This window comes from Electrophorus electricus, chromosome 10 (assembly GCF_013358815.1).
Source record: "Electrophorus electricus isolate fEleEle1 chromosome 10, fEleEle1.pri, whole genome shotgun sequence".
In the NCBI taxonomy this organism is placed as follows: domain Eukaryota; kingdom Metazoa; phylum Chordata; class Actinopteri; order Gymnotiformes; family Gymnotidae; genus Electrophorus; species Electrophorus electricus.
This window is the reverse complement of record NC_049544.1, coordinates 5,026,493-5,039,897: the sequence shown is the minus strand read 5'-3', so window position 1 is coordinate 5,039,897 and position 13,405 is coordinate 5,026,493. Positions and strand designations below refer to the sequence as shown.

Here is a 13,405-nt window from a genome sequence, read left to right as displayed (position 1 = left end):
ATACCTGTGGACCTTGTATTTCTTGTGTCAACTCTTCGTGATTACTGCACAGGGTAGGTAATTAAATAAATTCTCGTACTGTTTCATTCTGATTTTACTTTATTTATTTTGGAAAACTGGTCTATGCTGGTTCTAAACTCTAAACAATTAAGAAGTGTACTTTTTTTCTATACAACACTTTTCCTATGTAACGGATGTGTTAAATTGCTAATAATTCTGCATAGGTTACCTTTTATTCATTAATTGGAACAAATGAAATTGTTCTTGGTGGTTGAAAATACTGAGGATGGTGGGGAAAAATGCCATTAAGAGGTAATATTTGACTGTCACTAATCTTAATGCAAAGGCTTTTCTTATGTATGTTCTAAATATTTTTTTTTTTTTTAGATGTGTGGGGTTTTTTGTTTTTTTTTTTTTTTAACCAAACTCTGCTGTTTCAGAAAAGTATGGATTTTTTTTTTTTCTTAAGGAATTCGCTAGTATTCCATGAAGTGTTTCGAGTACTTATTACAATAATTACTGTGTGCTTAAGACAAATAGTAGCCCAGTCCCTAATATCTACATCACCGTGTGTTGTATATTTGTATGCATGTTGGTTCAATTACCTGACTGTTGTTTATTCATCCTCTATTGTGGTATAAACTTGTTGCTTTGCCATTCTTGCTGCCCATGTGTTAAATTTATGTGGGATCCTAATGAAAAATGCATTACCAAGTGAGCCTGAAATGATATAATTGGTGTATATTGTATCAGGAAAAACAGTCCAAATTAAGTGATTTGACTCAAAATGGCTTTTTAGTACTACTACACCTAAGGCTTAACAATACAATCAACTTAAACCATTGCCTGACCATTCAGTTTTTGCATTCAGTTTGGAAATCTGTTTCTAGATTGTGCAAATGTTTTCTCCCTTTTTTTTTTTTCCTTTCTTTTTTTGGGGGGGGTTGGGGGGGGCACTCTCCCCTATAAGGAGCCCTTAAACACCAGTGTGCCAGTATGAGAGAGGAGCGGAATACAGAAGCCCAACCTCCAGCTGATCTTCAAGGTGAGGCCTCTTTGCTGCCAGTTTGCACCCACTATTCATATTCATTACTACATTACATGTCTGGCTCTTGCAGGTGTTCCACTAGTTTGTCTGGTTTTAAATGGCAGTCAACATCAAATGGAAAGTGAAGTGAAACTCTTGGTCTCATCATCACTGTTCCACAGGAACTTTTGTTTTTTGGTTTGACTTGCATCTCTCTTCCCCAGAGGTTATTCCTGTGGGGCACCTCAACTTGGCCTTCAGTGGGGACGAGAAACGTCAGGATGAGAAAGCGGAGAAGGTGCCAGAGGACGGCTCCGAGCCTACATCAAAGGACAAGAAGTAAACGGTTTACAAGCTGATGCTGTATTTATTACACCCCTTTAGGAAGTGAAGCACATAAAAAAAATAAAAATTAAACTTCTACTATTCTACATCAGTATTTCATAAGTCAGGCCTCTGGACCCTTCTGGTCCATATTCTAGAAATAAACCTGCTCTCGGTGCATCTAAAGCAAGCAGTTAGCTTTCTAGGAGATGTAGAGTACTGATGTGGACCACCAATGACTGGTTTCCAAAGCACTGCATTACAAGATTATTCATTGAAACATGTACATTGCATTTCTATTAATAAAGAAAGAAGTCTGTGCCAAAGGAGTCAGGGAAGTCAGTCGGCCTATTCCAGCTGGTAAGGCTATATCTAGGGCTCCTCTTTTATATAGTGCGACAGTTGTCCCTGTACTTCAAGACATGGCACCTGGCTTCTGTTGTGGTTACAGTTTCGGTATGCCACCTGCCCAGAGGTTTTCATGATGCTGACTGGACTTCTGTGTTCTGCTATTCACGGTGCTGCTCTGCCCATCATGTGTGTAGTGTTTGGGCGTATGACTGACAGCTTTGTACAAAGTGGCCAACAGTTGAACTTCACAGGTATGGCACCTGTGGCAGCACAGGTACACATCAAACCTACACTGGCCTGTAAGCTCATAATAAGGGAATGTTTTATGATTTTTTTTAATGATTTTAAAAAGACCATAACATTTTTAGTTTGTATTGTGGAAATGTGGTTGCCATATCATTCCTGAATACTTTGAATACTTTTTTGCTGACCCTTTGCAGGAAACGTCACCTTTAACTTTACACTGAATTCCTGGGATTGTGTAACTGCTCCCGGAGTTGATATTGAAGCTTCAATGACCAAGTAAGAGGCTGTCTGTCATCTGGTTTTAATTTTTTTTAAATGTCATACTTGTTTTTACCCTTTTGAAATGTTCTCTATCAGTACTGAAAACTGGGTTTTTGCAGATGTTTGTGTACCTAAACACATACATACATACACACATATTAGATGCAATATAATAACTTGATGGATAAAGCAGATATGGGATGATGAAAAATGCACATAATGACTAATGTGCGTTTCTCTTTAAATCGCACAGATACGCTTATTACTTTGTTGGGATTGGTTTTGGAGTGTTGCTCTTTGGAACACTTCAGGTCATGCTGTTTGTACTGACAGCTACTAAACAGACCATGCGCATCCGAGAAAAATACTTCCATGCCATCCTCCACCAGCAGATGGCGTGGTTTGACACGCATCCCATTGGACAACTCAGCACGCGACTGTCTGAGTAGGTTATAATCAAACTTGCCTCTCAAACATTAGTGGAATGTGAATTAATAAGCTCTTAATACTGAAAATGACTGCATGCTGGGATTGCTGTTTCTTATTCTGTGCTGCCCTATGTCAGTAATAACTTCTTGTTTTGACCCCTACAGTGACATTAACACAATCAACGATGGCTTGGGAGACAAAATCTGTATATTTGTGCAGTTCTTCTGTAGATTTCTCACTGGTATCATCATCGGATTTGTCTTTGGCTGGAAACTAACACTGGTCATTTTGGCAGTCAGTCCACTGCTGGCAGGATCAGCTGCTGTGTGGTCTAAAGTATGTAAAACTTTGCTTAAATGCAAATTGATGTGCTCAAATCCTTGCTATCATTTTTCCTCTTAGCAACCAAACTCCAAACCAAACTGTATGTACATGTCCAGAAAGGATGGAGTATAAAAATACACGCACAAGTTTTTCTTCATATGTATTTTTCGCTTCATTTTGCATGCCAGAAAAGGCAATTCTACAAAGCATTTAAGCACTTTAATTAGGAAGTGATTTGCTCTCTCAGATTCTTGCCACCCTCACCAGTAAGGAGCTGTCAGCCTATGCCAAAGCTGGAGCGGTAGCTGAGGAGGTACTTGTGGCCATTAGGACGGTCGTGGCTTTCAACGGTCAACAGAAAGCTCTGCAAAAGTGAGGACCTTCTGTATGTTTACTTCAGCTAAATCGGCACAGGGATCGGAAAATCATTTCTCTCTTACTACAGAAACTTTCTGAAGCTTTGGAAAACGGCATCCAAGCTGGTTTTGTGTGTTTTAAAATTTGTCAAAGATAACTTTCTCGCTTTTAGGTATGAAACCAATTTGGTGGATGCAAAAAACTTTGGTGTGAAGAAAGCCATTACTACGAACGTGTCCCTGGGACTAACGCAGTTCTTCTTATTTGGAACATATGCTCTGGCATTTTGGTATGGCACAAAGCTCTCTGTGGATGAACCAGAGAACTACTCCATTGGAAGAGTCCTCACTGTGAGTTTAAACCATGTGCTCTTTTTGTTTTAGGATTTTCTCCTAAAGCCAAAAGATGGTCCTTGATGCTCTTGGTTTGTCTTTACAATGCTTCAGTATGCAACAAGTTTCTAAAAATTGTTTGTCTCCAGGTCTTCTATGCTGTGATGATTGGTTCATTATCTTTGGGTCAGGGAGCTCCCAACCTGGAGAGTATTGCCAAGGCCCGTGGTGCTGCGTATTCCATCTACAATACCATCGACACGGTATTGAACTTTTCTTATCCCAATTAGTGTATTAAGCCAAAGAAGTCAGGAAATGGTGTTGCTGATGTGCTACTGAGAAAAAATGGAAATCTGTAAGGTTGGATTTGGTTGTTTTTTTTCCTCCCTTCCTTCTGTCAACCAGCCCCGTCCCATTGACAGCAGTTCAAAGGAAGGCCTCAAACCAGACAGTGTTAAAGGTGACATCGAATTCAAGAACATTTACTTCAAATACCCATCCAGAAAGGATGTGAAGGTAATCTATAAGGAGAATCTCATTTATGTATCAGACTGCAGACATCACAAACACACCAGAAATCACAAACAAAAAAAGAGGTTTTTGTCTGTTCTGCTGTAGATCCTGCAGGGAATGAGTCTGAAAGTGTCCCATGGAAAGACAGTTGCTCTGGTGGGAGCCAGTGGCTGTGGGAAGAGCACCACCATTCAGCTGCTGCAGCGGTTTTATGATCCTGATGCAGGGGAGGTAAATATTAGGCCTCTATGGTCTAACTTTCAGTTGGACATCAGCTGCAGAATCAGCTGCAGGTTAAGACGTGGGGTCTGAGTTCTGTTTGTGTGCAGGTGACACTGGATGGTCGAGATGTCCGCACTCTTAATGTGCGATGGTTGAGGGAAAACATGGGCATCGTGAGCCAGGAGCCGATACTCTTTGGCACCACTATTGCTGAGAACATCCGTTATGGCCGTGAGGATGCCACTGACGAGGACATCGAACGGGCCGTGAGGGAGGCCAATGCCTACGACTTCATCTCCAAACTACCAGATGTAAGAGCCATGGAGTTTGCATTCTAACAGCCACAATTAGTTACTGGGTATACTGATCTATACAGTGAAAATGTCTTACAGGTCAAAGTCTAAAATTGGTGACTTACTCTAGCAAAACTGCCTGAGTGGCATGTGATGTGTTATATATCTAACCCAGTAGTTTGAAACCTCTGGTCATTTTTTGGTATTGATTTGAAAGTTTGGAATTTCACACACAATGTCTTAAACACAGTTTGCATTACAATTAAAACCTTAATTGAACAGCTCTGGAATGTGTTCTCCATTTATTGGTCTGATGCTAGAGATGTTTATTCTGAGGCAGAAGCTGAACACCATGGTGGGGGAGCGGGGGGCTCAGCTGAGTGGTGGGCAGAAGCAGAGGATTGCCATCGCTCGGGCTCTGGTCAAAAACCCCAAGATCCTCCTGTTGGATGAAGCCACCTCAGCCCTGGACACACAGAGCGAATCCATTGTTCAGGCTGCTTTAGATAAGGTACCACTAGAAGAGTGACTCACACACCACTCTGTCAGTGCTTATTTATATAAACCAAACCATTGTGTTTATTATAGTTCTTGCTGGACTTGCTGTAATAACACATGACTGATTTTGAGTGGTGTTTCCAAGGCAAGAGCAGGTCGCACAACCATAGTGATTGCACACCGGCTGTCCACCATCCGCTCAGCTGATGTGATCGCAGGCTTCCAGGAGGGTCGAGTGGTGGAGCAGGGCACTCACAAAGAACTCATGATCAAGAAGGGAATCTACTACTCACTCGTCATGCAACAGGTACTCCAACAGCTAAGCCACAAAGGTCTGACTTGCACAGGAGTTAAATCATAACGGGTTGTTTGATATTTCACTGTAATATAGCATGATGGAACAAGAGCAGAGGGTTCAGAACTGATTTTATTTTTCCCGGTATATGAAGATTAACTGTATTTGTGTCTATGATGTACAGACTGCTGGGGGTCCAGAAGCTAACCAAGAGGAGGAGGAGGAGGAGGAGGAGGAGGACGAAGACGATGATGAAGGGGAAACCTCTTCCGACACTGACGATGCTGATGACCTGGTGGAAGTGAAAATAGAAAATGGTGGTTTTGAGAGAAACTCAATAAGGCGCAGCGTTGCTCTTCAAAGGAGATCTTTAAAGAGGAAGTCAAAGAAAAAGATCAAAAAGAGGTCCAAGGACAAAAAGGTACAATGTGTAGTGGTTTTTAAAATTTTTATAAGTTGATTGATTTAACTTAATTGTGGCGCCACTCTGTTTACGGAGTCCCCAGTTTGATTTGAAACTTTAATTTTTCTCCTCTACCAGAAATTAGAATGTCAAGTGTTGTAACTAGAGTGAGAGAGATCATGCATTACAATCATTTAAGATTCTACTAGTGACCACAAGTACTGAGTCTTCTATTGTTATTGTATAAGAAATGTAGCCAACTAAGTGAAGCACATGAAACACATGATTTGTGGTGGAACTAATGGCTACCTAACAAGAGAAAAAGGAAAAGAAAAAAGTAACCTGTGTGATCATCCAGGCAGTCTACTTATTAAACCAAACAATGACCAACAGGAGGAGACCTATAAACCAAGTGAGATTCATGGTGAGAGTATGACTAAAGGTACAACAGGAAGAGTTGGAGGAGAAGCGGAAACTGTTGTGAAAGAGCCTGGGGGAGACTAATTATAGCATTGCAGATAAGGGGAAAGGGTTAACTGGTCTAATTTCGATGCATAAAAAATAGTGTTACTTTTGACGCCAACTGGTAACGTTTTCCATCGCATTGCTGGCTCAAACCTGCACGACGGCATAGGCTGATGATGAAACTAGGCTTGATCTGCAGGATGAGATTTTCAGAGATGGCTTGGTTAGTGCCGTACCTTTTTGGGTAGGCCTTTCAGGAGGAGGTTTTTGGTATCAATAGTTATGCATTGTCCTTCGTTTCTGATTTTTGGAACGATTCGTCACCAGCCATGCTTCCATTTCAAGCAACACAAGACGAGCTTGATTGATGAGCTGTGATGAGCGAACTTCGACGAACGCAAATTAAAAATAAGTAATTAAGCTGAACAAACGAAACAAAATAAGGTGATGTGGAACTTGATTCTGTTTTAATCACTTGGCAAGAAGATATCGACTTCGTCTGTGTCTTGACTTCTTGCTGGAGAAGTGGGGGGGGGGGGGGTCAGTCTCAGACCCCCCCCCCTCCCCTTGCTTGTGTCCTCTCCTACTTTACACTGACCAGGGCAGTCAAACGTCAGGTGTATGCTGGGGGAAGGGCATGTTCATGCATATTCAGTAGCCTTTGTTTTCATGACTACATCTTGGAGTTCTTTCTCCTATTGTAGTAAGGTTCACCTCAAGTCAAACACAAGAAAATGGCCACACGCTTCTTAAGTAACTTTCTGCCTCCATGGTCCTAGAATGAAGTTTACAAAGCATCAAACCTTAGGAAGGGTGACGTGACTAGAAAGCCAATTTAATTTTAGTTTCTAACTGCTGTCTAATTGTTTCATATATTTCTAGTAAACAGACAGGAATGGCTACCAATTTAACACTAATGCAAATTTAATAAAGAGCAAGTAATGAAGAACCACCAATGAACAATCCAAATACAATTTCAAGATGTGATGTTTGCTTCTAAGATGGCCATAAATTACTGACTTATTACCATTTGACATCATTGTTGGTTAAATGGCAAGTTACTTTGTGGAGCTGTGGGAAATGAACACACATCTGTGAAACATATATGTATGTGTGTGTATGTATGTATGTATATATATATATATATATATATATATATATATATATATATATATATATATATATTATATATATATATATATGTATATATATATATATATATATATATAATGTATATATATATATATATATATATATATATATATATATATAATGTGTATATATATATATATAATGTATATGTATGTGTGTGTTTTATTTTATATGTAATTATTTATATTTATTTAATTATTTATAACATTATAACTTCAATCTATACACACATTTACCATCTCCCTGTTTTAGGAAAAGGAAATGGTTCCAGACGTCCCTTTTGGCAGGATCCTGGCACTGAACAAGACCGAATGGCCCTACCTGGTTGTGGGCACAGTGGCCAGCCTTGTGGGAGGAGCTGTCTACCCCTGTGTGGCCATCCTCTTTTCCAAAATCATTGGTGTAAGTAGTTTGCCAGTTGTCAAATCCTTTTAGGGCATGTAGTGATTTTGTAAATGTTAGATTCTTTCATCTGCACATGCCTCTTCTACTGAGAAAGGAGTAAACTTCCAAAATGCATTTATCCAACAATAAAAGTTGTTTAAAGTAGTTTTAAAATGTTTTGTCAAACATTTACCAAAGGAATACCTACCAGGGACTTTAAAATGACACGATTCCTGGGCATAATTTTTGTATAACCTTTAACTCTAAAACCACTGGCTACTAGGCAACTATTTTTGAATGCTGAATGAAGTGGGTTTTTTTAAAGTTTTAATTGGAATACTCCTATTTGGCAATTAATAAATGAAAGCTTTGTTAGACATCGTTACCATTGAGCTTGATTTGTGTATAGGTATTTTCTGAACATGACCCTGAAGTGAAGCGACAAAAGACACTGATGTTCTCACTTCTGTTCCTCGTGATTGGAGTTGTATCGTTTTTCACCAACTTCCTCCAGGTGCACTGATTTACACAAGCTCACCTATCTTGTTTTGCTTTTTTTTTTTTTTTTTTTTTTTTTTTTTAAATTAACTTTTAGGCATTTACCTGTTATGGATTACCTATTTAGAATATTGGATATTTATTCTTTCCAGGGCTATATGTTTGGTAAATCTGGAGAAATTTTAACAATGAGGATGAGGAGTCAGGCTTTCAAAGCCATTTTGAGACAGGTATAGCAGCACTTTCCCCTTCACCTGTTGGTCTTTTTATACAACAATTTCATTTAACTTCTAAGTAATACTGTTGACCTCTTGGTCTCCCCCCCCCCCCCCCCCCTTGTTTTAGGACATTGGCTGGTTTGATGACCACAACAATGCAGTCGGAGTTTTAACCACTAAATTGGCAACAGATGCATCACTTGTAAAAGGGGTGAGTAGAGAGTGACTGCCGGCTATTTGTTTGCAATACCTCATTACTGCAAATTTATTTTAAAATACCTTCAAATAGAACACCAGTGCCAAGAGTTCTCAACATCAAAGCATTTGTTTTAACATTTAAGTTCCTTTAGGCTCTGAACTCTCTTTTGACATAAAGGTACATTTGTTCTTTCCATTAGCCAGCTTCTGAATACAAACAAATGAATCTGTTCTCTCATTTGCTTCTCTCCATTTTTCCTTCAGGCAGCAGGATCTAGACTGGGTTTGGCCACCAACACACTCTGTGCCCTGGGCATTGCTGTGATTGTTGCCTTCATCTACTGCTGGCAACTCACCTTGCTCATCCTCGCCTGTGTGCCCTTGCTCACTGGAGCACATTATGTCCAGATGAGAGCCATGAGAGGCCATGCCTTTAAAGACTCAAGTGCACTGGAGATGTCTGGCAAGGTAGAGGGGGTGGAAGTAGTGTATTGGGGCTCTAAAAATGAATGAAAATAAATGTGTATTCCAAATTAAAAATATCAAGTTACTTTAAATATAATGTATATGCATTAAATAGCTTATTTAAAAATGGCTTCAAATGATGCACAGCTGACTGGCATATTAATGCTAATCTTCCTCAGATATCTACAGAAACTGTTGAGAATATCAGGACTGTTGTTGCCTTAACAAAGGAAGATGTCTTTTTCGGCAAGTTTAAGGAGAGCCTCAGAAAACCATATCGGTAAATCTTAGTTTTAGAACTCATTTTCTAAGTGCATGTACTGCATGTAATTTCCCCCCCCCCCCCCCCCCCAACAATCCATGCTTGTCATACATAATAAACAAAGCCCAAACCTTACAGATATCTTTTAATGTTTCAGGTCTGCCTTATGTAAAGCACCCATTTATGGAATCACCTTTGCCTTCTCGCAAGCAATACCTTACTTTGTCAATGCTTCAATTTTCCGCTTCGGGTCCTGGCTGATCGCGCACTGCTACACTGAATTTGAGAATGTTTACCTGTAAGCAGACTCATTGAAAATATAGCAGAGTTCACTTTACACCCTTCGATCAAGATACTGATGCCCAGTTTTCTTGTCAGGGTCTTTTCTGTGATCGTCTTCTCTGCCATGAGCGTCGGACAGAGTTCCTCTTTGGCCCCAGACTTTGCCAAGGCCAAAGCAGCAGCTGGGCGGATTTTGAACCTCCTTGCAAAAATACCTGTGATTGACATCTACAGTGAAGCAGGAGCCAAACCAGTGAGTGGATCTGTTTCCTCTTACCACAGGAAGAGGAACCATACGAGATGCCGTATTACAATACCACTGGGCCAATCTGCAAAGCAAAAGGGATATAGATTGTGCTAAATTTCTCTTCCTTCTCCAGACGAACTTTGTGGGAGACATAGAGTTCCGCGACGTGCATTTCTCATATCCAACTCGTCCAAATGTGAAGATTCTGCAGGGCCTAAATGTATCGGTGGCTCAAGGGCAGACACTGGCACTGGTGGGCGGCAGTGGCTGTGGGAAAAGCACCTCCATCCAGTTGCTGGAACGCTTCTACAACCCTGCCAGTGGACAAGTGGCAAGTTGGGAACCAAGAGGACTTTATATTCTATATTTAGACCTCGCATTAGCCTAGCCTATATATGATCAGTTTCAAATAGATTTATTTATGTATGCATAACCATTACACACAATAAGTGTGTAAACTACCATAAGTAATTTTCAGGGTATTGCTGGTGTTGGCTGTATTGCTCACTGCAGTACCTTTTTGTTTAGTTTGCAGACAGGGCAGACACACTCAGTCTGAACCTGGCCTGGTTGCGCTCTCAGCTGGGCCTGGTCTCTCAGGAGCCCATCCTGTTCGACTGTAGCATCGCAGAGAATATCCAGTATGGAGATAACAGTCGTGTGGTCAGTCAGCAAGAGGTTGAAGAGGCTGCAAGAAATGCCAATATCCATGACTTTATTCTCAACTTGCCTGAGGTAAAATTTACTTTTGGCAGTCATTTTCTTAATATGTATACAAATTTCATTGGTTAAACTTGAGTGTCGGTGTTTCTTCAAATGCTGGTGTTTGTGTATCCCTTTTATGTAAATGTTTAAAAATCTGAGACTTGGTATTGCTGTTTTTTGTATCTGTAGAACAAATGATTGCAAGTTTTCATTTAGTTTCATTGCATAACACTGGCATGTATGTGGTATGTTCAGAAATACAGCACACGTGTGGGGGATAAAGGCACTCAGTTGTCTGGAGGGCAGAAACAGAGAATAGCCATTGCTCGAGCTCTGGTCCGCAAGCCCAAAGTGTTATTGCTGGATGAAGCCACTTCAGCCCTGGACACGGAGAGTGAGAAGGTCAGTGAGAGTCCCTGGACTGCTTTACTATACTATCTATTCATTATCCTAAAGAATGTCTAAAAATCCATACAACATGTAGGTTACAGCAAAACAAAGCTAAACAGTGAAGGTCTTTTCCACCTGACATTCAGTTTGTGATTGAAAGAGCCAATAACCTCCGTTTATTAAAATGCCATTGTCTGTAACTGTCTTTCCTTTGCTGCGGTCCAGATTGTGCAGAAAGCGCTGGATGCTGCTCGACAGGGTCGCACCTGCATCGTCATTGCCCACCGCTTGACCACCATTCAGAACGCTGACATCATTGCGGTCATTCAGAACGGCCAGGTGGCCGAGCAGGGCACACACAGCCAGCTAATGGCCAAACAAGGCGTGTACTATGCCCTTGTGAATGCTCAGGTCTCCCACTAACTGTCACCCAGCGTCCCTAAGCATGAAGTCAACATTTGTTTTATGAACAGCTATGTACAACACAATGCTCTTGCAGTCAGTCCTCTAAGCTATTAATCTATGCTTTCTTGTCTGATTATAATTATTCCATTCTACCTTCAGACTTAGAGTAATGGTACTTTTTAGCTGAAACAGGATCATAAACAAATTCAGTCTATTTCAAATATACATGTGGACAATAATTAAACTAACTCAGGTGAGATTAAATGCAGTTCCTATCTATTTGTACAATAGGTAATTTAGTAAGCAAATTGGTGTTAAAATATCAGTGTAAACTTGCATATAAACACCTTACACCAATGATTAGTTTTAAGACCACATTTTCTGTGAATGGAATACTGCTATAGTTTCAAAGCAAGGTACAATGTAATGTTTGCATTTTACATATATATATATTTCATTTGTAAATATGCTGCACCTGTCTATCCAGCTGGTCCTTTGGCTAGTCTCTGCAAATGCATTATTATTATTATTATTATTATTATTATTATTATTATTATTATTATTATATATATATATTTTTTATGGGAATCAGTAGGTAAAGTAATTAGAAACTTTTCCTAAAAATGATATATACTGTAAATGTAATTTTACTGTACATTGCTCTTACCTTGTATTTTATAGGCACGTTTTATCCTTCTCTTTAAATGTACTACATATTTTTTGTCTAATATTGGACAGATATCTTTTGTTACGTGTTATTTGTATCTTATCATTGTGCTACTTGATTTTTAAATATTCTTCTGAGAAGTGATGAAATTGAAATTAAAGTATTATAGTCACCTATTTATTTGGATATTTGTTGTCTTGATGCTCAACTTCAAGGTGGGAAGGAATGGTGGTGAAATTGCCACAGACTCATATTACTTCCTATAGCGATCTCCCAACAAGTGAACCGTTTTGAGCAATATCCACTGTAGTGATTTCTAGTCTTTAGTAAAATGAGACATGACTGGCAAAGGTGACTTCCCTTCTTTATACTGGAACACAGGAAACTTCTCAAGCAGGTCCTTGCTCTTGGTGACAGTCACACGTTCTCTGGCATTTGGCAGCCTTCTGGAAGAGAAGTTGGCATACAAGTAGGCTGCCGTTCACCACACTCATGCAACTTGTATGAATCACATGCTGGTTCACCTGGCCTGCCTCACCGGCACCCCAGACAACGATCAGCCACGCCCCCACTGCCACATGGTCTCTCCCCCCACCCCCCCCCCTTTGGTGTGAAGAAATCAGCTGCCACCATCTGCACCCCTGGCTTGTGGACCACCTCATTTTTAAAGGGCTGAAGTGCCACATACCAACGGGTCAGCCACGCCTCAGTATCCTTCATGTGGTGGAGCCACTGGAGCACGGCCTGGGAGGAACAGAAGGTGAAAGGGCATCCGAACAGGTAGTACTGCAGGGTGAGACTGCCCCCTTGATGGGAAGGCATTTGGTCTCACGCGTTGACAGCTTTTGACTAATGCACAGTACTGGTTGCCACACCTCCTTGACTACCTTGGACAAAATCGCCCTCTGTCTGGCACATCCGCCTGCAAGACAAAGGGGAGAGAAGTCCAGCGAGTGCCACAGTGGCCCCACAGATGACTGCTTTAACCTGGTTGATGTCCATTATTCAGCTCTGTGTTTGGAGTGTGCCACTCCCTGGAGTGTTTATTGACTTATTGGTAGAGAAGTTGGCTTATAAGTAGGGTGAGGTTAACCACACAGGTGCAGTTCATTTGAGTCACCTGAGCTGTGTCTACCCTTCACATGATGCTTGGCCACACCTCCACCACCAAGGCCACATCAGCACTTGTTAA

The 13,405-nt window shown here is 40.6% G+C and overlaps 1 protein-coding gene across 1 annotated transcript; it reads left to right on the top strand.

The window, feature by feature from the left end:
* The first annotated feature begins 996 nt into the window (after nt 1-996).
* abcb5 (ATP-binding cassette, sub-family B (MDR/TAP), member 5) lies at nt 997-11,564 on the top strand. The gene is made up of 28 exons (XM_026999998.2): nt 997-1,045; nt 1,252-1,366; nt 1,660-1,711; nt 1,803-1,953; nt 2,143-2,224; nt 2,463-2,654; nt 2,803-2,974; nt 3,210-3,334; nt 3,492-3,669; nt 3,801-3,914; nt 4,057-4,167; nt 4,270-4,395; nt 4,494-4,697; nt 5,020-5,190; nt 5,323-5,484; nt 5,657-5,902; nt 7,745-7,894; nt 8,286-8,390; nt 8,527-8,604; nt 8,720-8,803; nt 9,055-9,258; nt 9,435-9,535; nt 9,675-9,815; nt 9,896-10,052; nt 10,180-10,377; nt 10,575-10,781; nt 11,007-11,153; nt 11,367-11,564. The coding sequence occupies exons 1-28, from the start codon at nt 997-999 to the stop codon at nt 11,562-11,564; spliced, it is 4,020 nt and encodes a 1,339-aa protein (XP_026855799.2).
* Nucleotides 11,565-13,405: the final 1,841 nt, after the last annotated feature.